Genomic DNA, 21,471 nt, shown 5'->3' on the forward strand with positions numbered 1-21,471 from the left:
ACCGCCGGCGACCGGGCACCGCCGCAGAGGAGACCGAGGGGGTGCCCGCGGAAAATCGCGGATTTTAAGGCGAGACGTCAGGATGCCGCGAGATGACATCACTGGGAGTCCTTGGTCATCCCCGAATTACCGTCGTTTTAAGGTCACTTGTTACCGAATCGCATTGTTGATTGCATTGTTCGCCCAAACGGCTTGCCGCCTTCTTCTGATCGAGCATCGATAACGCGTTGCCGAATTCCCACGCGGAGGGAGGATCCAAGAGATCCACCGGCCTCTGTCGAGGTATAGATCGAGGACCAAGGGGTCGGTCAGCTTCCAAGGGGCGGATCACGGTTTCCTGAATTGGAACACCGACCTGGGACTTGTCGGGAATGCGCTCGATGGGATGGGCACCGTTTAATCGGAGACCCCATCGTTGTCGAAGCGACCCTTCGGGGCAGCGAGGGGTGGTAACCCTTCGAATTTGGCATTCCCTTTGGGAAGACCTTCCGGGGCCGAGATGTACGATTGAACCCCGGGGGAGGTGCGATCTAGCCCTGTAAAAAGATGCCTGGCATTCGTCCTAGTTTTGGACGCTGCCTGGCAAGAAACGGCCGACTCCACTCGCAAGGGAGAGATGGGGATGACTTCCTTGGAAAGGGGAGCTGGTAACCTAGAGGATTCGTCGGGTTGCGTCCCCCGGGAAGCGAAGGATCCTGAAACGCGCCCTGCTTTCTTAGCGTTGCTTGTTAAAAATTAATTAACGCGAAACTCTTAAGGTGATATGAACGACGCGAAGAAATTTAATCAACATCGATAAAATAAAATTTATCCGTACCATTTTCGGTGGTAACGCCATTTTGGATACTCAAGTAAGCTGGCCCGCCACGTTAACACTTGGATATCCAAAATGGCGTTAGGGCTAAAAAAAAATATGGGAATTTTATATTATCGCCGTCGATGAAATTTTTCGCCGCCTTTCATATCACCTTAATGGAGGCAATTCATGGGTGGGAAAACTCGAGGCTTCCCTCGTTCTTCATTTTCCGCCGTTTCCCCCGACGACCCCGGCAATTTCCTGCGGACCAAAGCGCACGGATTAACCAGGAAAGACTGCGAATACGAGATTACGACTCACCGGATTGCATCCGTTCCTATTTCTTTTTCTTTTTCTTCGAGGGACTTGCAAGCTCCTGCGGGACCAAAGACGAGCCGACATTTGCGGGGAAAATTCGAAAGGTAAATCACGAAGTTCAGGTCGAGGGTCTTCGTTCATCGGCTGGACAAAGGGGGGCGGTCTCGGAAATACCTCGCGAATTCGAACCGTTTAATGGAAATCTCGCTTCTGGCCGGATATCGGGCACCGATCCGCAAAGTTTGCAGTCCAGCGAATCCTCCACGCCCTCGCGGGGGGTTCCCGAATCGGAGCATCCGCGCGGTTCGCTTTTGTCGCCTCTACCGCTCGGCCAGAGACGGATCCAATGGCGGCGCTTCCACCCCGGGTTACCGTTTACAATAATTTATTACAGACGTGTTAATCTTAACTCGTAAGTCATCTAACTACATAGCTGCGTACGTGGTCTAACGTCGGTGCGCGGTAATGAACGGAGTGACGGCTTGCCTAACTGGATGGACCGCATCGACGGTACACTGAGAAAAAAAAAAAAAAAGAATTCAATGAACCGTAGAATTCTCTGAATGATACCAAAGAGAATATTCTCTTAATTCCAGGAATAATTTGACGGAATGAAATTCTTATGGTTCCGAATAAACGTCGCATCCAATTAATCGGAATTTATTCCAGTCAAATTCCTCGAGTTAAGAAAATATTTCTTTGGCTCAATCACATCTTTTTCTCAGTGTAGTAATGTGACGAGTCGAGTACTTTAACTCGTTAAACTCGAGTCATTTTTATTGTAACTCGTGTTATCGGTACAAACGAATGCGAGTTACGAGGGGAAGAGTGAGACCGAGTTACTCGTACCGAGATACCAATCGCCTTCATTTTTTATTCGAGTAATTATTCGAATCATTTTACTCTCCAACTCGCGATTGACTCGACTCGTCGCGCCGAATTGATTTGCGGCGTCGAGTCGTCGATTCGAGTCGGCAATCTTCGAGTAACTCGAGTTGACATAAATTCAACTGATATTCTGAGTCAAATATTGCGAACTCATTAAACGAGTTGGTCCTACTCAACAGTTTGACTCGACTCCAAAATGTGACTTCGCTCGAAATCTAAGTTGAACCACCTCGCATATCGAGTTCTCCACATTTAACTGAGACAATGAGTGGAATTTATTCTATCTTTAGTTCAGTGCATGCATTTCCTCGGAACCGCACCGAGGGCTCGAAAAGTGACCGAGTAGTCCTCGAAATCTCGAAAAAGGAGCGGGTCCGGAGTTTGCAGCGTCGCGACGCCTACGGGACGATTCGACGCGACGACGCGAGAGAGACTCGTATAAAATGGGTTATTCTCAACTGTATGAATAAACGTGTAACGCTCAAAACACTGTACACACGGGGAGACACATGTATTCGATATAAGCACCCGCCCGACGTTGGTACGGTAGTTGCTCGTAAGTTTCTCGAGGTTCCTCAGGGTTCTCTGGTGACGGCGTAGGCTCGACTAATCGCAATCGTCGGATGGGAGGAAAAGGAAAAACGGACGAACAAACGGAAACGGGCAATTGGCTGGACTTGCTGATCTCGGACGGCCTCACTTGACCGTCCTCTGACATGTCGGCAGATTCACCCTGAAGAAGACATTGAGCTCGATCAGGGATGCTAGGATGAGGAAGACCGCGTACATGCACAGGCAGGCCCGGCCTACTTTCCTATCCAACTGGAACTTGTTAGAGGCGAACGCGATGTATAATAACATTAATGTCGACAGCAAGGAGATGGCGCTGTATTCCAGGCCCCCGGAATTGATGCTGATATAATGCTTCCCGGGCTGCGTGGGTGAAAAGGAGGACTTGATCAGCCAGGGTAGACCCAGACAGAGCAGGATGTCGAACGTGTTGGACCCGATCGAGTTGCTGATGCCCATGGAACCGTGTCCTGCGAACCGAACGGATCGGAACATCATTAAAACCTGGTCGCCATAACCTCGCAACGGATGTACGGTGTTTGGACCGTGAACGCGATCCAGCTTAGGCTCGGCTATGAAATCTGTGACGGGTCCTGACCGAACCTTGCACCGTATTCAAATTCAGTAAATGGTCCGTCACCGATGGTGGAATCGCAAGTAGGTCGCTGAAGATCACCGACGTGTCACTGATCCCATCACCGAGTCCGACGCAGCGATCGGATCAGCGGATGCTGCGAATCAGGGCCGTTGGACCACTGATACGAGTCAGGAGTTTGAGAAGAATCGGAATTGGAGGAGAAATTCGATGGGAAACTATTCCTAATGAGGGTGTCGTTGAGTTCAAGTATGGACCAACCGCGATCTTGTACAAACGGTACCTTGCTTCGCCACAATTACGCTCGATACAGCTTCTGGTACACTAGTCCCGGCAGCCAGGAACGTGATGCCCATTACCGAGTCGGGGATCTTCAATGTATCACCTGAAATGAATTATTATTTAATCCTCTTGAATTTGAAATTCGAATAAGAAACGCGAATCGAAAGCCACAACTCGGCCCCGTTTCGTTAGTTTCATTCGGCACGAGCGCCAAACAATGGAGCTTATTCGGAGAAACGACGACCATTATCGAGAATACTTATTATATTATCGCGTTTATCATAGGCAAGATGATAACATTCACCCGTTTCCTGCTAGCCCTCTCGATAATCTCTCGCTTATCGAACGGACAATAGAGTTCGAAGAAGCGACGCGACTAATTAAGAAATTAGGATTCGGTAAATCAAGGAATTGCATCGGTGCCTTTCGGGGAACTCGCATGTCACTAGTACCCACCGATTATGGTGATCATCCAGGCAACGACGTAGCTGAGCGAACCGATCCAAATGATGCACATGAGGAACGTGACCGGGAACCAATTTTTGAATCGGGGCTTCTCGCAATCCGGTATCGTGCACATAAAGACCAAATGAATTGGCCAGGTCAAGATCCAAGCAGTTTTCCTTATCCAGCCGGCTCTTGCTGGCCACACCAGGAGTTCGTACTCGTACTCTGCCAAAAGTTGGATTATTAAATACCACTCCCTAACCTGAGATAGACTTCCCTTGACGGGATTTTTCTTAATTACTGCTAGTGTATTACTCACCGGGATCGTGGTTCCCCTCCTGAGTTTTCGTGCCGCCATTTTGGAGCGGCACGTCGATCGTTGCAATTTGCTCCGCGCGATCGCCGGCCGATTGCAATTTATCGGATCGCGATAAGTGGATATCTCCAGCCTCGCCTGCGAAACAATATTAATATTAGCTCCGATGCGGCGTGGCCGTGTAATATCCTCACGTAGAGGGATAATTAGGGCTCTGTGGCACAGGATAATCTCGTTTCCTCAACATGGCGGCCGCGTTGTTCCGGTCATTGCCACCACGACCAGAGTCACGTGACAGGTTGGATCGATGGTCGGATCGATCGGTCACGAGATCTAACCGCCTAAATATTCTTGCCGAACCTTACCAAACTAATCAAAGGCCAGTCCTATCTAATCAAAGACAAATCTCGAGCCAGATTACAATCGCTTACGCGCGTCACAGCGACGCGCGTCATCGCGCCGGGGACCCAACAACGGCCGCCATTTTGGTTCCACTTCGTTCGGCTTTCCCTATTTCTCTCAACTTTAATTTTTAAAATTTTGCATACGAAGTGGATTTTACCCTTGGGACTTTTGGCACCTCATTTCTGTAATGCCAAATCGTTCAACTTTGATAAAGAATTCAACGCCTTATCGATTCTTGCATCTCCCTCCCGAAGAGATTGCGATCTCTTACGCACTTAGCGTCATTGAGGTAACTAATTCACGCCTTCGCTCAGATTTTATCGACATCACGCTTTTGCACACCGCCAATATGTCCCCGTCATAGGACCAAAGTTAGGGAGGTTCGATAAACCGGATTTTATGCGTGATTAATTTGACAAGACTAATTGTTCGTGTTCATGAATTTAGTTAACCGGCTCCGCTTATCGACCAAGTTTTACACGTCATCCTCTTAATTACCGTGCATATAAAATGTGCGGAAATAATGGGACCAAATGGCCACTAGTGAAATGACGCGGTACTCGAATGGATAATTATTTGCTACGCCTTCTAGGTACAAAGTGCTACGCGAACGGCTCGTTAAGCCAGAACGTGACACGAGCCCACCTGTAGAGATGTGACAATCTTCCGACGACAGTTGGCTCTTCTTCGTGCGAAACCTCGTGCAACGCTGGAAGGATTTGTCCCAGTACATGACGGCGATATAAACGATGTACAGTAATACCAACGACAATGCCTCATACCACTCGACGCGCTCATCGTGTATTATGCAGATTAAGATGGCGACGGTTACTCCGTACGCGAGGCAGTCCCTACTGACCGGCCACCAGTCTAGAGGCACCACCTGTACAATGGCAAACGGCTTTTCAACATCTTTTGCAAAATCGAACAAAGTAATTTAAGGATACGTTCTCTTAAAAAATAGTAATGGCTGCCCCCGCACAGAAAAAACACATTTTCACTTTTACCAATGCATTCCTATTTTTATCCCGATTCTCGAGTTCATACGAGCAACTTTCGCATGGGATATTTGACAGTTCATATACGACTTCCAAATGTTGACTTTAATTAATCGTTATGACTGAATTATTTTTTTTTGTCGGGGACGTTACGAGGATCAAGATGGCCGACGAGAAGGCACCAGTACAGCGACTTGAATCGCTTTTGAATATTTTATCTCCCGCCGTGGAGCTTCCGATCCGAGTCCGGGTCGTAAGCTCAGCTTTTGCGGAGCTTCCGGGTAGTTTGCCCTCCGATTCCTCCGGCCCAAGTTCACCTCTTCAGGGTCTCAGGGAGAGAAGCTGTGCACTCTTTCCGCTTCCGTTGCTTTGCAATATACGAGGGTACACAGCCACGCGAATGCCCGTGGAAGTGGAGACTCCTTGCTAATCTACGCGATTCCCGGGATTTACAACGGGCTTTGCCTACCGCTGCTCAAACTGATAAAACTCCGCTCGAGATTTATGGAACAAAGGGGTAAATTCAATTACCGATGCCTGTTCCGAAAGGGCAAACTCGGCCAAACAGAAGTCCTTGTCGAAGGCTAATATTAGATAAAGGTATCACAGCTTCTGGAATTCCTGGGAGGGATGTAATTAAGCTGACATGAGAGGATCGATCTATATGTATAAAACGTAAAAATATTTATAAAACTTTTCTTCGAACTGGGGGTACCGAATCGTTTCACACTGAACAACGTGAACATGGAGGTTATAAGGAAAGTCGCGACCCTCATGAAATTTAATTTCTTATAAATCATTTTTAGGATATCCAGGAATACATTTTTTTTAATTTCAAATTGTATGGGTGTCGGGACTTATATTTATACTCTTCATATTTATATTGTAACATTTGAATCGATTCGATACACCCAGTTTGGAGAAGTTTCATAAATGAGACCTCTTTGACGCCACTTTCACATCCCCTTAAGGATCCCAGCATCCCGAAGAGAGGACCGACCGAGGGCGAAAGTAACGCGACATCCCTCGACGGCTAATTTTAATTGGGTCATTCGTATTGACATATCCGGAAGCCCGATTGCCCCCCGTGTGCCATTAACGCGCTCGAGAGGAACAATGTTAAAAAATGTCGCGCATTTCCCGGCACGCATCGACGCGTCAAGAGAAGCATCTGTCGATATCTCCTGCCCCTGATTTCCTCCCTCATACGAACCGATAAACTCCATTAAACGGCGCTAATGAATACAGGAAAAAAAAAGAAATTAATATAGATCCCGGATGAGGAAAATGCCTCGCATCCAGCAAGGCGCGAATCTGCCGATTTTTCGCACCGGATCCGCGAGAAATTTCAGTCGCGTAAAGTGGCCTCCGAGGAAATTTCAAGGGATACCTATAAACGCATCCCTAAAAAAGTGACCCAGATCCGTGACCCGCGATATATCCACCGAGCCTTGGCTCCCTCTCCGGCATCGCGAAAATACTTTCGAGATTCCCTAAAATCTCTCCTGCGAGTCGCCTTGTCCTTGGACTCCCTGGACGAGGGTGAAGAAAAAAAAAAAAGAAGAAGAAATATCGTTATCCCTCTCCTAAGGAATGGGAATCAGGAAACTTGGCTGAGTTTCGCGCCAAATACATTGTAAAGCATGCGCGACGGCATGGAATACTTAACGCCAAAGTTCGACACTTCGGTGCGATATTTATTTCTCAGATGTGAGAACTTATCATGGACCCATGTTTGGCATAATGAAAGTACGTTCCGTTTTGCATTGCCTGTAATTTTTGTTTTTTTTTTTCCCGATCTTTTAGAGCGTTCTTACCATGCCTGCACCGATTCCGCAACATGCCGGGACGGCCAGGATGTTGAAAACCGCCGATCCGACGATCGTCCCTACACCGATGTCACCTTCGGTGATAAAGGTTCCGATAGCGTTGACGAATAACTCCGGTGCCGACGTCGCCGCAGCCATGAACGTGGCCCCGGCCACGTCTTTTGACATCGACAGTGCTAGGAGTGAAAAAGAAAATTCAAAATCGCTCCAGAAATTCGAATCGGGCGAGACGCCATTCGAGTGTCGGAGGTCGAGAGCAAAATTCGAAAAGTGGAGGCGACTCCACTTTTGACTTTTGACTCGCCGATCGAATCTCGACGCGCGGCGTGCCAAGGACTGTTCCTTACCGTGACATATTTTTTCTACGGCAGGTACGAAGAATTTATCGCATACTACTGCTAACGCGATAAAGAGGTAAAGGGATACTACGACGTGGACGACGACGGCCCCGTCTTGTCGTTGCTTCTCGTCGAACAAGTCATGTGGGAAGTCTTCGATCGCAGGTGGCGTGCAATTAATACCTGAAAACGTCAACGATCATTAGGCATTGCCAAAAAATCGTACATAAGCGATCGCAAAATAGACGTTTAAGGTGAAGTGAAAACATGTCGAGAAATTTATACCGAGTCAAGCAGAATTTTTTCGGAAGATCAAACTTTGAAAGTGTCAGGATAGTTCTTAGGTGCTCACGAGTCACGTGTCAAAGTTTCGCCCTTAAAAAAGTGTCTTATTCGAGCCGACGAATTTAAGGGGGTTTCACTTCACCTTAAGAAGACGAATGGACGGATAGAATGAGAAAAAAATCCCGCGGGGCCGAAATTAGACGCGGAAGGATCGTTTATTAGCCTTCTTTGAAGAAGGCGGTCTCCAAAAAACTATCTACACCAGGCGGCACTCGTTATGGCGCGGTAATTGAGCCTTAAGAGTCTTACCGCGAGTTTAAGAGCCTCGTTACATGTCCGGCACATTTTTCCCATCTCCGCGGCGGTGAGGCAATTTACCTCTGCGTTTGGCACCGAGTGCATTTTTAACGTCATTATTTTGTTACCACGGGAACTCGATAACACGGTTTTAAAACGCGGACGGCGAAACATGCTCGCATCGGTGGAGTTAAATGGGAAATTTTTGCCATCGCCGAGTGTCCCGCGTGTTTCGTTTTACGGCTGTGGGCCATTTTTCTGCGTTTCCTCCGCAGCTCGTACATTACGGCCGGATGAAATCGCCGATCGGTCTCTTTCCACGTGCATTCTGAACGGCGTGTCATTGTCACAGTGTCAATGACTGTGGACCTTACCCTACTTGTAATTTAACGAATCGAGCGGCAACAACGAGCTCGCCGATGTCTGGTTCGCTTTTAATAGCTACCGCCCAGGGCCTCCGTGTAATATTCCACAAGGTGTACCAAATGGGCCCGTGAATAATTATTATTGTCGGCCACTACGGATTTTCCATCGCGGATGCACCACTCCCTGAAACGGTAGTCGTAAAATATACGGTTTACGTAACCCCGCACTGCGACCAAGCCGAGTTGTTGGAAAAAGGAGGAATTTTCGACAGGACGAGCGACGAGCGAAAAAGGGTCCTCAAGCGACAATTTACGGACGTATTGCCCAAGGTCCTCCTCGAATCGGAAGGTCCTCGAAGAGGTCCCTAATACTCCGAAATCCATAAAGAACCGCGGACGTCTAATAATAATTTTAACTCCCTTTTATTCCCTCTCGAGAGCGATGCAGGAACGTTCCTCAGGTTACAAACGTGTAAATTTCGCACTTTCGAAAATGACCTCTTTCACGGCGCGGAATTTGCAAGCTCGTCGAGAGCGGCTGAAAAACGCTCAAAGGATTGTACGTTAACAGGGTCTGATTTCATCAGGGATCGTTTTTAACGTAATGTTAATAAAAACTGAAGAGACTGAATTGCCTCGTCCGTTCATTTTCGGACTCCTCTCTGTCGGTCGGTCGTTTGACAAAATCCATTTGATACAGGGCAGGTTACCGTCCAGTCTCGCGTGTCAAAACTGACGGTCTTTTGATCCAGACAAGTGCGATTAATTCGGCGACTCTTTCACGGGGTCTCGCTCTCTCTTTGTCGGAGCTCATCTCGGAAGAAAATAGCACGATGCCGCTGTAAAGTAGGAAGTGGGTTGTTAAAGTTGCCCCGCGATTACTACAATTTTGATGAAACGCGTGGTCGAGTTATTTAAGAAAAATACCAAAGGGGGGACTTCTTGCGGAAACGTTTACCGACATGTCAGACCGAGTGAACGGCGATCGTGACATCGTTCAAGCCCACGCAGAAACCAAAGATCGTCAACTTCTCGAACCGAAGCTTAATGGCAACAGAGTGCTCCGTGCCAGCGTTCGACCAATTGTCCTAGTCGAGGGGATATTCACTCAGGAAATCATGTGGAAATCCCACACAGAAATACTTGGAAATCATTCGAAATCACCAAAACGTTATCAGAATTTTAAAGCCATCACTTGTTACCGAATCGCATTGTTGTCGCATTGTGAAGAAGGAAATCGTTTTCCCTGATTTCCAAGTGAACAACCCCTCGGTCCAGGTTCTCCAAAGAAACCTCTTTAAAGAAACATATAAATAATATTCACCCTCCCGGCAATGGCATTATCCAAATCCATCGATCCCGATTTAATGCTTCATTTTGTCGACGTCACGAGAACGTCTATTTCGACGCGGCGTAAAAATTGATTTTTTTCCAGAACGGAACAATTCCAGCCGAGATTGTTTCCATTCCGGATATTTGACGCGGGTTTGAAAACAATGCGCTAGCAAATAAATGTGTTAAAAAAATATATATATGAATAATATGCATGGTCCCTTGTGTGTGTTATACATATGTGGCTGATGTGACTTCCTACCGATTAAGCAACCTAAAGAAGTTAAATTGCTCTCATTCACTGGGCAGAGTAGATGCCATTCATGCCTAATGTACGCCGTATAAACTAGGTATAACACGACTCAACAACTCGGGCGGTCGACCGACCAGCAGACCAGCAGACCGGGTGCCCATCGAACAGACCGATGGACGGACACCGCACCGGCCATCCACTTCTTAATTACCGATCTTAAGTCGTTCTTAATCGCGCTTAATTCGCCACTTCGGTGCATTAACGGCCCTCGTTTCCCTCGTTAGCGTGACGCTCGCCGAGGAGTCGCCCGAAAACAGGAACGATTAATAAATGAAATAATGGAATGGATTTCGGCGCAGAAATGACAGGAACCGATCTGGAGAGTTCAACGCCGAGGTCAACTACGCGGAGAAAAATGAGAGCCTTAAACTTATAGAAGCCTATCCGTTGGGAATTGTTATTCACCATACGGTTAAATCTGTCCCATTCATGGATTAATCCAGTTAATTTTACATTCTTACATGTACCTTTTAGCGGAAACATTTCTGTAAAAGTCAGCTGTAAGGCGGGGCTGAAAGTGTTACGGAAGAAATCTGTAGATTTAATAGATTAACTACCAAATATTTAAATGTAATTGTTATAGATGTTTACCTGTTATTTTACGGGTTTGAGTAATTGAAACTTTATCGTAATGCTAGCGGAAATGATCTGCTGTTTTTCTTTCAACTGAAAAAATCTATACATTTTGCAGATTGATCTGTAAATTTATCCGATTCTTTTTTCCCCGTGTATAGGACGCCATCTTTACGTTTAAGTTCGGAGAACGCTTGACGAAGTCCTGAATAAGAATTGTTTTTAAAACGTTCGACTATTCTTCGATTATGTCGTTTCGATTATTCTGGATCGATAGATTTTTTTTACGAGCAACCCGTAGGTGTTGCGGGAAGGAAAAGCTCGATCGAGTGGAGGCCCCGAAACTTACGGCGTGCTTTTCCGAAGCCGCTCGTTCGGTTAATTTACGAGCTTTCGTGACTTTTTAGCCGACTTCACCGAATCTTCCGTCGATCGAACGAGACGCCGTTCCTTTTATTACCTCCGGAACAGCCGGAAATCTACCGAGAAAGGATTTCGGAAAATGTCGACCTTGCTCCCGGGGGATTTTTCGGATATTGTTAAACCGTGGATATATCGCATCTGATTTTTCTTTCGATATTAAAGGAAACGTTAAATATCTGTTCAGGATTTAAATAATTCAAGGATACTTTAGTTCAGAATAAAATCGACTGTAAAGCTTTAAGGTGGGGAGCTGAACGTACAACCATGACCCTTGCATCCCTAAGCGTGTGGCGTCTCTAGCGGTCATTCTATTCACTATACAAAGTCCCTCGATAACGCGACAACCTCTCCAAGAAGTCAATTAACCATCCCTAAAAACGATGTATCGGCGATATCGAAAAAATTACAATTTATCTCAGTAATGTCGAAGTCGGAGAGAAACGATCCAACCTTTGCGGGAGGGATTTACCATGGAAAGAAATTGCGCGAAAATCACGTAACCTCGGCATTCAAACCGTTTACGCAATAATTCTCCGAGTATTAGATTTCATATTCCGTTTATCGCGGCAATTACATTAAAGCGAAACATAAGCGTTATTCCTGCCCCTGGCTTTCCTTAGCAGGGGTTCAAATTCCCTCATTTGTCGTTCCTTATAATTTTTCTGCAAGACAGGTCACCTTGATATTACCGTAAATTAAATACCGAGGCTCAATTAATTTTCTGAGGAATATTTCAGAAAGGTGGATGTGACTGAAGGCAAAATTTGTACAACTTTCGAGGAGCGCGCTCAATTGGAAACTTTCAAGTACCGCTGCTATTTATTTGTTCTTTCATCGATACGAGTTCCGGAATCCATCGAACCGATCGACTCGGCCAAGAGAGAAAAGTCAAAGTCAATTAAAAGCACAGTCGCGGTCGAGTCAGTCGAGATATCTTAAAACTGCTCGAACTGGGTCAGCTAGAGATGAGAACCCGAGGACCCTTGTATTTTTTAATGCCACTGCGGTGAAAACATTTGGAACTGTAATTGAATTTCTCTACATCATAAACCGAGCTGGAAAATTAAATCCCGGTCTTGCCAAAAAAACTCCCCCATAAAAAACCTCGCAAATATAGGCATAAATTCCGTGTAATTACCCCGTGAGAAAAATCTCATTAGATCAAAGAAATATTTTAATCATTTCAGGGATAATTATTCGATTCCAATAAATTCTGACTAATTGGATGCAACATTTCCTCGGAATTACGAGAGAATTTATTTCAGTCAAATCATTGTTCCTCGAATTAACCAAATGTTTCTTTGGTACCGTTCAAGGAAATATATCCGCGGTTCAATGAATGTTTTTTTTTTTCTCGGGGTATAATCAAAGAATTTCCAGTTAATTTCGGTATCGTCGCTGGTTCACTCGATGCTTGCAAACGGTAATTGTTCGCGCCTCATTCCTAAGATTAACCGAGTTTGTGCAGTTTGCCGGAAGGGAAAGGGAGGAAAAAAAGGGCCGCGGAAAGAACGGGAAAACGAATGAAAGGCACGACGTCTTAAACCTGGAGAAACTGGGTCGGCGGTTTCCCTTTGACGAGGATTCGATTCCTCCGATCTCGCTTTTTCCGCTCATTTTTCCCGGGTAGTCTTCGCGGGGGGTCTCTCGCGACAGCTTTTCCGCGAGTATTCCGCACTTTATTCGGACTCGCCGAAAGGAGGTCGTCCTCTGAGTGCACGGTATCGTTTAGAAAATGAAAATCCGGCCTTTTCGACGGCAACCCGATCGAAAGGGTCCACTCGCGGAGCACACAGGGAATATTAGTGAAAATGACCGGTTTCCTGCCAGGCCCTGCAACGTCGAGTCGGGATCGTCGGATTCCTGCCCGGGGAAAAAAAAAAAAAAACACTTGCACTTCCAGCAAAGGACGGCATTGTTACTAAAATTTTAGCTCTTACTGTAGAAATAATCGCAGCAACAACGAACACGTTAACGCAGATATATGGAACCGTAGGTGTAACCATCGGAGAGCTCCCTTTAGAGAAAATCCTTGATAAACTAGCAATTGAATTTATTTCAACGGCCAAGAAAAATGTTGTCATTCCTCTTGAAGCGAGCGAGCGATAAACAATTTGTTGTCGCTAGAAAGGAACATTACAATCCCATGTATAATGGTACCGATGTAACGAAAATGTTTCGGGGGATGCTTTCGCTGGGCCATTTGTTGCAAGTGAAATCCCTTGTTATGACTATGAATTTTTTTTCCCGGAGTGGACGTTTCGACGCAGTCTCGAAAGTCCGACCCGGAGAAGAGCGAGATCAACGAGAGGAGACGGGAAAAACGCCCCTAACTGGGTGGAAAAAATTTTTCAGGGTTTTCCTGGATTTCTTGGGGAGTTGGTGGGCACCTGCCCCGGAGTCCTGGAGCCCTTTTCGGTGGACCTCGGTAACTCGCGACCAGCCTCGACTCACATCACCTCCGGAGATCCGAGAATCCGGCCCGAACACACTTAGCGGCCGACTTTAACGACGAAATTAGCCCTAACTCACTGGGCGTACTTTAACCCGACTTCCGCTCGACGAAACCTCGGGCCCGGCTGAAATCGCGGCTTTTCGATACCCGGGAAAAAGCTTCTCCACCAACCTCCTCCTAGGTCAGACGTATCCATGTTGTCAATCCCGTTGTCACACACATACTACATTAACAACTACTCCGAAGTCCGACATCGTTTGTTGAATCGCACGCCCCTCCCGAGTCGCGATCTAGTCGCGCCCGTGCTCGATCCTACGAAATACATTTACGGCCCAATAACGGACGCGCCTCTTTTACGCCACACCATGGAATAACGTTCACGGTTCACGGTTTTTCACCGTTTATTTGCACCGGATGCGGTTGGTCCTTTTTTAACTCGGCGAGCTCGGTACTTGGCGCGCGGACTCTACCTCGAGATATTCTTCGTATCCCCGTTCCTTCGCTATGTGGTCGCTACAAGGAAAGGAGACAAAGTCAATTTTGGGACGATTTCGGATTAATGGGATTTTTTCTCGAGGGGGATTCCGAGGCCGACTCGATCCTACACTGAGAAAAAAAATTCAATGCACCAAAGAAATATTTCTTTGACTAGTACCAATGACATTTTTTTTTTTCTCCGTCTATAAAATACATTTATGGTCCAAAACGTTCATGGTTCGCGGTTTTTCACCGTTTATTTGCCTCGGATGAACTTGGACTCTTTTTTAACTCGGCGAGGTCGGTACTTCGCGCGCGGACTCTACTTCGAGATTTTCTTTGTATTTCCGTTCCTTCGCTAGGGGGGTGGTATAAGGAAAGGAGACTAACTCAATTTCTGACGCTTTCGGATTAACGCGATTTTTTTTCTAGGCCGGAATTGCACGAGGTGCAAGCTCCGATGAAAAACGACGTCCTTGGGCACGCTGTACGTGTCCTGAAAAGTTACGGCTCGATCGACGCGATTATGAATGGATTTCAGGGAAACTCCGCCATTATGGCACTCGCGTGCAGCAACTGGGTCACCGAACGCGATTAATGCGTCGGATTAATTTAAAACGATCGGACGAGAACGAAGTGCTCGAAATCGAAGATCCAAGGGATCGCTTTTGAGGACGATTAATGGAACGCGAACGAAAGCTCTGCTTGCGAGTAATTAATTAATAACGTTTCTTCGGGATGATGACAATTTATTTGAGTATATTCATTGAATTAAGAAAATATGTCTGGTCCAATTTGAGTTTTTTCTCGGTGTGCCTTAATGAAAAATAAAAATTCAGCAGCCAAGAACTCTGCCGGATCGAGCATCGATACGAACTTGACAGGACTTGGACTCTCCTCGGCTTTACGTTTCATATTATTTTCCCACGAGATAAATGGATTTACCCTTTCTAAACATTACGGCGTCTCTCGTAAACTTTCCACGGAAGCATCCAGGAAAAAACCCTGATTAACGGATGGACACCGGCGCCGAGTTTACCGGGGCAATTCACGTCACACCTACAACATTTTCGAGATTATCTCGATTCTACGTAGACGATGTCAAGTGCGTCGAAGCTTTCCTCGAGTTGCATTAAATTACAGACAGGGGAATAAAAAGAAACACGAAAATCCGAGTCAGAGGGTAATTTTTAAAAGGAAACGCGACAGTCTTCGCAGCCAGAAAATTGGTTCCGAATTTTTGTCCCTCCATAAAGAGTGTTGAAAAAAAATAAAAATGAATTTATTAACCGATCCGAAATGCTTCTAGGCGGATTTTGCAAATTCCCCGGTCTTATTAATTTATTAATAAAGTGTCCATCCATGTCCGGCGTCAGATGGCAAAATTTTCCAACTTCCGTCCAGTCGGAAAAATAGTTTGCTCCCACGGTATCTTATCAGGACGATAAATTCTCATTCTAACGTATTACTGTCAGAGTATCGACTCGATCTGCACCAGTATCGAGGAAATCCTCGAACGCGAAGGAGCAAGGCTCTTATTTGGAAACAGAAGTCGATTTCGACGGTTCCCTTTTGTTTCTTTTTCTGCCGAAATGGCCAGAAGGCACAGACACTTGATCGGGTACAGAATTCTTCTGGTACTCGTCATACCGACGATGTACTTTCTTTGTGTAAGCGTAGCTGGCCTTTTTTCAAGTGACGTAGGGGGCGGACGAAATCTGCAAAGTATACGTGAGTATAAATCCTAGTTACAACATTTTCAGCCGTGGAATTTAACGAAGCTTTAAAAAGAAATCATAAAAAGCAGATATCGGTGGAATAACTCCAGGGCTCCACTTTGGCCCATTTTTCTCGATTTAAGGCGTAAGAAAAGTTCGGCCGTAACAATTCCAGTCGTATCGTTCACACTTTGTACAGAGACCTGGTTACGTGGATCGATCATACACGTAACAACTCGAGACATTGACCATAAGTCGCGATCGATTGCACGGTACTCAAAGTTAGCACAAGGTAACCAAGATAACTGCAACTCCGCCGTGGAACGCTTTCGATTGTTTTTACAATTATATTTTTATGTCAATGTCATTGTTCCAGGATTAAGGAAAATTTTGGGAATCGAGACGAATACGGAGACAACGATAAACTGCACTTCGCCGGCTGTTAATGAATTTCCGCCGGACGGGTTGACTCGGCAACAAAGACAATCTGGTTTTGTTGCAATACACGTTATCATCGTCACGTACCTTTTTCTGGTACTAGCGATTGTTTGCGACGACTATTTCATACCTTCGATCAAAATGATCTGCGAAAGTGAGTGTTAGTCAATGGGGAATTATTTTCTTAATAATAAAACGCGTGGGTTGCAAAATGGCCGATTATCAGGATTAATTGAAAAAGGTTCGGAGGTGTAGTAAAGTCTATTCAGTGCCACTGGTAATTAGGGGTATTCACGGTGTCCTGGGGTTTTTTTGAGCAGTTTCTTTACGCGGGGTACAAATTCCTGTTTTAGAGCTTAATGTTGCAAAAGACGTCGCCGGGGCGACTTTAATGGCTGCCGCAACCTCCAGTCCGGAATTATTCATCAATGTCGTCGGAACTTTTGTTACGGAAGGCGACCTGGGAGTTGGAACAATAGTCGGTTCCGCAGTATTTAATATTCTCGCAGTACCTGCTTGTTGCGGATTGTTCGCCAGCCAGGTATTATCCCCGATATCGAGCACTACAATACAGCGCTCTCGACTTTACGTCGAAAGAATGTTGAAAAATCTCGAAGATTAACGTTTCTAGGTCTTGGAGCTGGAATGGTGGCCAGTGAGCAGGGATTCCCTGTGTTATGGAATCACCGTAGGATTATTAATAGTGACCCTAAAAGACGGACGCGTGGAATGGTACGAAGCCCTCGTTCTCGTCGTCGCCTACGTTCTCTACATTCTTGGTAAGCCACGATTTTCGAAATTCCAAAATGGCCCTTCACTCGTCCTCGAACTACCTCTAGGGTCTCTGACAATTGCATTCTATTGACCCCGTCATAAGTTAGTCATGGATTGATAAGATTAATACCGATAAACAGAGATAATTCATTTTGGCCGAAAGGGATTCAAGGAATGCACCGAACGTATCACCGAACATTTCACTCGTGCCGGTGATAAAACCGTTTACTGACAGAGAGATGCTTTTCTTACAGCCATGGCCTTCAACGAGCGGATAAGTAATTTCATGAACTGGGCGCTGGCGAGGAGAAGAAAGTACAAAAATCTGAGCGAGGAAAGTCCTCTCGTTCCTAAAAGTAAGAGTCCTTGTCGACAACCGGGGAAAATGGTTCCTCCTACATCTGCAAATTGAAATGATTCCGTCGTTACTAATTAATTAAACAAATTTATTGTTCAGATCTCAACAAAGAGAAGAACGTCCACTCTTTCGAGCTCAGCGACGACGATTCAGGTAAATATTTAAATCGGTTGCTCTCCACTGCACAGTTTCATTGGAAAAATTCGACCATCTCATTCTTAGTGAAATAAGTCTAATGGAATTATGGAACGTTTCCAGTGGAGATCGTAAATATGACTCAATGGCCGAATTCGAAATTGGAGAGGATTTGGTGGCTCCTTACTTGGCCGATCAATCTCGTTCTTCTCGTGACGGTTCCCGACTGCAGACGGAAGTCTCTTAGATCTTGGTACCCTCTCACATTTATTATGTGCATCGTCTGGATAGCGTTAATATCCTACGTCGTCGCCTGGATCATCACCATAATAGGTGAGCGCCGAGGCCGCCCCTTCCTTAACGAATTTAAACGATAAATTATTTAAGAACTTAATGCTGATAAATATTTAATAGGCGACACCCTCACCATTCCCGACTCCGTGATGGGACTGACATTCCTAGCAGCTGGGATGAGCGTTCCCGAAGCGGTTTCAAGCGTTATTGTCACCAATCACGGTAATATTCCATTGATGTCCCCAAAACAGCATCTAAAAAAGAATTCTAATGAGGAATCTTTCCTTATAATTTCAGGACACGGCACTATGGGCATCAGTAACTCGATAGGGTCGAACATCTTCGACGTGTTGCTGTGTCTGGGATTACCCTGGTTCATCAAATCTGCCTTCCTGCCGAAAACTCCAGGACTGTATTCCGTGAAAATTAATTCAGAGGGTTTGGTGTACAGCTCGGTCTCGTTGCTCTCCACGTTGCTTCTATTGTACTTAATGCTGTTCATCAACAAATTCAAGCTGGACCGCAAAGTCGGATTCCAGTGCTTGACGATGTACGGGATCTTCTTGATCCTGGCATCTCTCATCGAGCTCAACATCTTCTTCGTAGTCAACATGCCTACTTGTGTTCATTAGCTTGTACTCGTAGATGGATATTCTGAAAAGGAAAGCGTAACGAGTACTCGCTGATATTTGTATATAGAGAGAGACGGAATTCTACATATGTATATATATACATATATTCCTCTCGTGTAAATATTCTTTTCCGATTTTTAATAGAAGTTTTAAATGTGTAAATCGTTATTTTTTTTTTTTTATTTCCACGGTGTAAACTGTTAACATTTCATATAATTGATTGAATCATAAGGAAATTGTCATATCGTTATCCCCTTTACGACGCAGTAGCGTCGTTCTACGTTATTTGAAAATTTGGACAAATTAAATAAATGCAAGTGAAATTACTTAGAATAGAAGAGAGCGATTGGTTTGGGTTGCTTGTTTTTCATTGGTCGTTTCCAGAAGACCTAGTCAATGATAGTCTTCCGTTTGGACGTTTTCACGTGGTTGGAAGATCCATGAGAAAATTCCTATTAGGATGTTACGTTCCTAAAAACGTAGATTAATCAATCGACCTCGGTGTATGACCAGAAACAATATTCACGTTGTTCCACCATGGTTCCATAGAAACCATTGTCCCTGACTACGTTTCCATCGTACTCCTAAATCCGGGATTTATCCGGATCCAGTTAACCGCATGTCTCCATCGCATTAATTTAGTACGTAGTTCGACTCATGAGAGAGCGCTGAAGACCGTACACGCAACAATACCCTGCGGTCTTATGGGACCTCTCGGTCTATCTAATAGTTTTTGATACTTCAGACCATTGTAACAAGTAGGCAAGTAGCGTACAGTATCGTATAACCAAGTTTGATGGGTCGAAGATCTGGTGCAACAAAACGACTTCAGTAAAAACTCAAAAGTTATTAAAAGCCTAAATCATTCGTTATTTAGCGACAATGAAGGAACTCGTTTGGGGAATCAAAAATGGCGATCTTGATCAGGTTCGAGATATCGTCGAGAACAAGGTACTATGAGATTAGACATTTTTAATACGAAGGGTGTTGAATTGACTATTGCATTTAAAGTATTAATTGCTTCTCTTTTAAATTATGGTCAGTATTCTTTATTACGAGATGTTGATGTTTAAACTTATCCGACTAAGTAACCATTCGCTGCAATTGTACACACCTGTCACTTGTCGGATCTTCACTATACCTATATGAGCATTTACTACAGTTATTACAAGGAGTGGTGGTGTCACGGAGTGCCCAAGAATTACTTAAATTTCTGTGGAAATCTAGACTTACTCTAATACTTTCAAACCCAAAGAGGACGTATTTAACTTAAACCTATATTAAGTATTTATAACATTTTGTATATATAATTACAGAATATTGACGTCAATCAAATGATCGAAGGGCGGATGCCGTTACACTATGCCGCAGATTATGGCCAAGGTGAAGTCGTCAGATACCTTTTGGAGAAAGGCGCTGACGCTAATGTAAGTCAATTTTCTTTTTGAAATGTCATGTTACGAAAGAAGGTATTGTCTTTTTTAATTCACGATGTAATTATATATATAGGCAATGGATAAACATGGAATAACGACTCTATTAGCAGCAATTTGGGAGGGGCACACAAATTGCGTTAAAATTCTGTTAGAGAAGGGAGCTAAGCCAGATGGAATGACGCCTGACGGTACAAGTTACATCGATGCGGCTGAAAAGGATGAGATTAAGCAACTCTTGAAGGCTCACTAGCACAAAACCAAATAACTTGCAGAAATGGAAACTTTACTGTTTAGCACTTTAATGTTCCTCATAGAATATTACTGTTGCTTTACTTTTAATTCCTTGCACTCGACTACACTACTATATTTATATACTTTAAATTAAAGTAGATACGCCACGTGCAGTTTTATCATAGTATATTAGTAAGTGTTCATTGAAGATCAAATGTTCGATGCAATATGTGATTCTCCGTTTCTTTTTTTTAATTATGGTAAATGGCTAAAGATATTTCTAGAAAACTTTAATAGTCAACCTGCTGTCTGTTAAAGTCTTGAAAAAGTCAAGAACTTTTTCCTTAAAATATGTTTGCTTTGACCAATTGATAAGATTCCAGTTTTACTTGAATGTGATTTTTATAATTGTCAGTATCATTAAGTGCATTTTAATGTATAATTTGTGCTTATGTTTTTACAAAAAAAAAAACAAATATCTTTTAATCGTTTTAGTTTTCGCGCATTTCGTGAATGCTTTATAAAATAAGAGACAAATGATGTCCATATAATGGTTACAAAAATCAAAAAAACTGTCTTCAAATAGATATATCTGTCAGTATGAACAGAAAATTCAGTACAACTGACTTTTGTAGCTGTAGATTAGCCATGGGATTTTATTGTGGCTACAAATAATGGTATTGGATAATTAGAGTTTTTCCATCTCTTGACTGATTATGACTATAAACACGATAACCAAATCATAGTTCTAAGGTGACTGATAATATTTAGCACAAAACATGTTCGTCATACAAATAATCATTTTGCTCATGTGACATGCATCAAATGCACCAACTTATTCAGTTTTAAAATTGAAATTGTACCGAGAATTCTTTCCCGATTTTCAAATTGCTAAAGTGCCAAGATTATGCTCACACTCAGTCAAGACATTTTTCGTAATGTTTAGTACGAAAAATGCGCAAAATTCTAATATCAAACTAGCCATTGCAAACCTATTTACTGCTGCAGCTCTCGTTTGAGATCAATGTTCATAATAGTAAATAATATATACAGATTGCAATACTGACATGGCATGCTCCCAAGCGTGCATAGCTTAATTAATATACTTTGTATTTTTAATAATAAAAATATTATTCATGCAGGAATTATATTG

At 44.3% G+C, this 21,471-nt stretch overlaps 3 protein-coding genes across 3 annotated transcripts; 2 read left to right on the top strand and 1 right to left on the bottom strand.

Moving 5' to 3' along the window:
* Window positions 1–1,861: 1,861 nt before the first annotated feature.
* LOC105704002 (sodium/potassium/calcium exchanger 3) lies at window positions 1,862–14,039 on the bottom strand. Its single transcript, XM_012432829.2, has 8 exons — window positions 13,997–14,039; window positions 7,792–7,965; window positions 7,433–7,620; window positions 5,263–5,500; window positions 4,216–4,350; window positions 3,906–4,121; window positions 3,451–3,552; window positions 1,862–3,042 (listed from the first exon to the last, which is right to left on the bottom strand). Exons 1-8 carry the CDS (start codon window positions 14,019–14,021, stop codon window positions 2,699–2,701), a joined length of 1,422 nt encoding a protein of 473 aa, XP_012288252.1. The 5' UTR covers window positions 14,022–14,039; the 3' UTR covers window positions 1,862–2,698.
* A 1,768-nt stretch (window positions 14,040–15,807) lies between these two features.
* Window positions 15,808–18,772, top strand: LOC105703993 (sodium/potassium/calcium exchanger 4). The gene is made up of 9 exons (XM_012432820.1): window positions 15,808–16,033; window positions 16,397–16,612; window positions 16,812–16,999; window positions 17,090–17,237; window positions 17,487–17,588; window positions 17,690–17,743; window positions 17,849–18,058; window positions 18,140–18,241; window positions 18,317–18,772. The coding sequence occupies exons 1-9, from the start codon at window positions 15,895–15,897 to the stop codon at window positions 18,649–18,651; spliced, it is 1,494 nt and encodes a 497-aa protein (XP_012288243.1). The 5' UTR covers window positions 15,808–15,894; the 3' UTR covers window positions 18,652–18,772.
* A 605-nt stretch (window positions 18,773–19,377) lies between these two features.
* On the top strand, window positions 19,378–21,463 carry LOC105704210 (myotrophin). Its single transcript, XM_012433255.2, has 3 exons — window positions 19,378–19,602; window positions 19,968–20,078; window positions 20,161–21,463. Exons 1-3 carry the CDS (start codon window positions 19,534–19,536, stop codon window positions 20,335–20,337), a joined length of 357 nt encoding a protein of 118 aa, XP_012288678.1. The 5' UTR covers window positions 19,378–19,533; the 3' UTR covers window positions 20,338–21,463.
* Window positions 21,464–21,471: the final 8 nt, after the last annotated feature.

Source organism: Orussus abietinus, unplaced genomic scaffold (genome assembly GCF_000612105.2).
Source record: "Orussus abietinus isolate OABI.00-Male unplaced genomic scaffold, Oabi_2.0 scaffold11, whole genome shotgun sequence".
Classification (NCBI taxonomy): Eukaryota; Metazoa; Arthropoda; class Insecta; order Hymenoptera; family Orussidae; genus Orussus; species Orussus abietinus.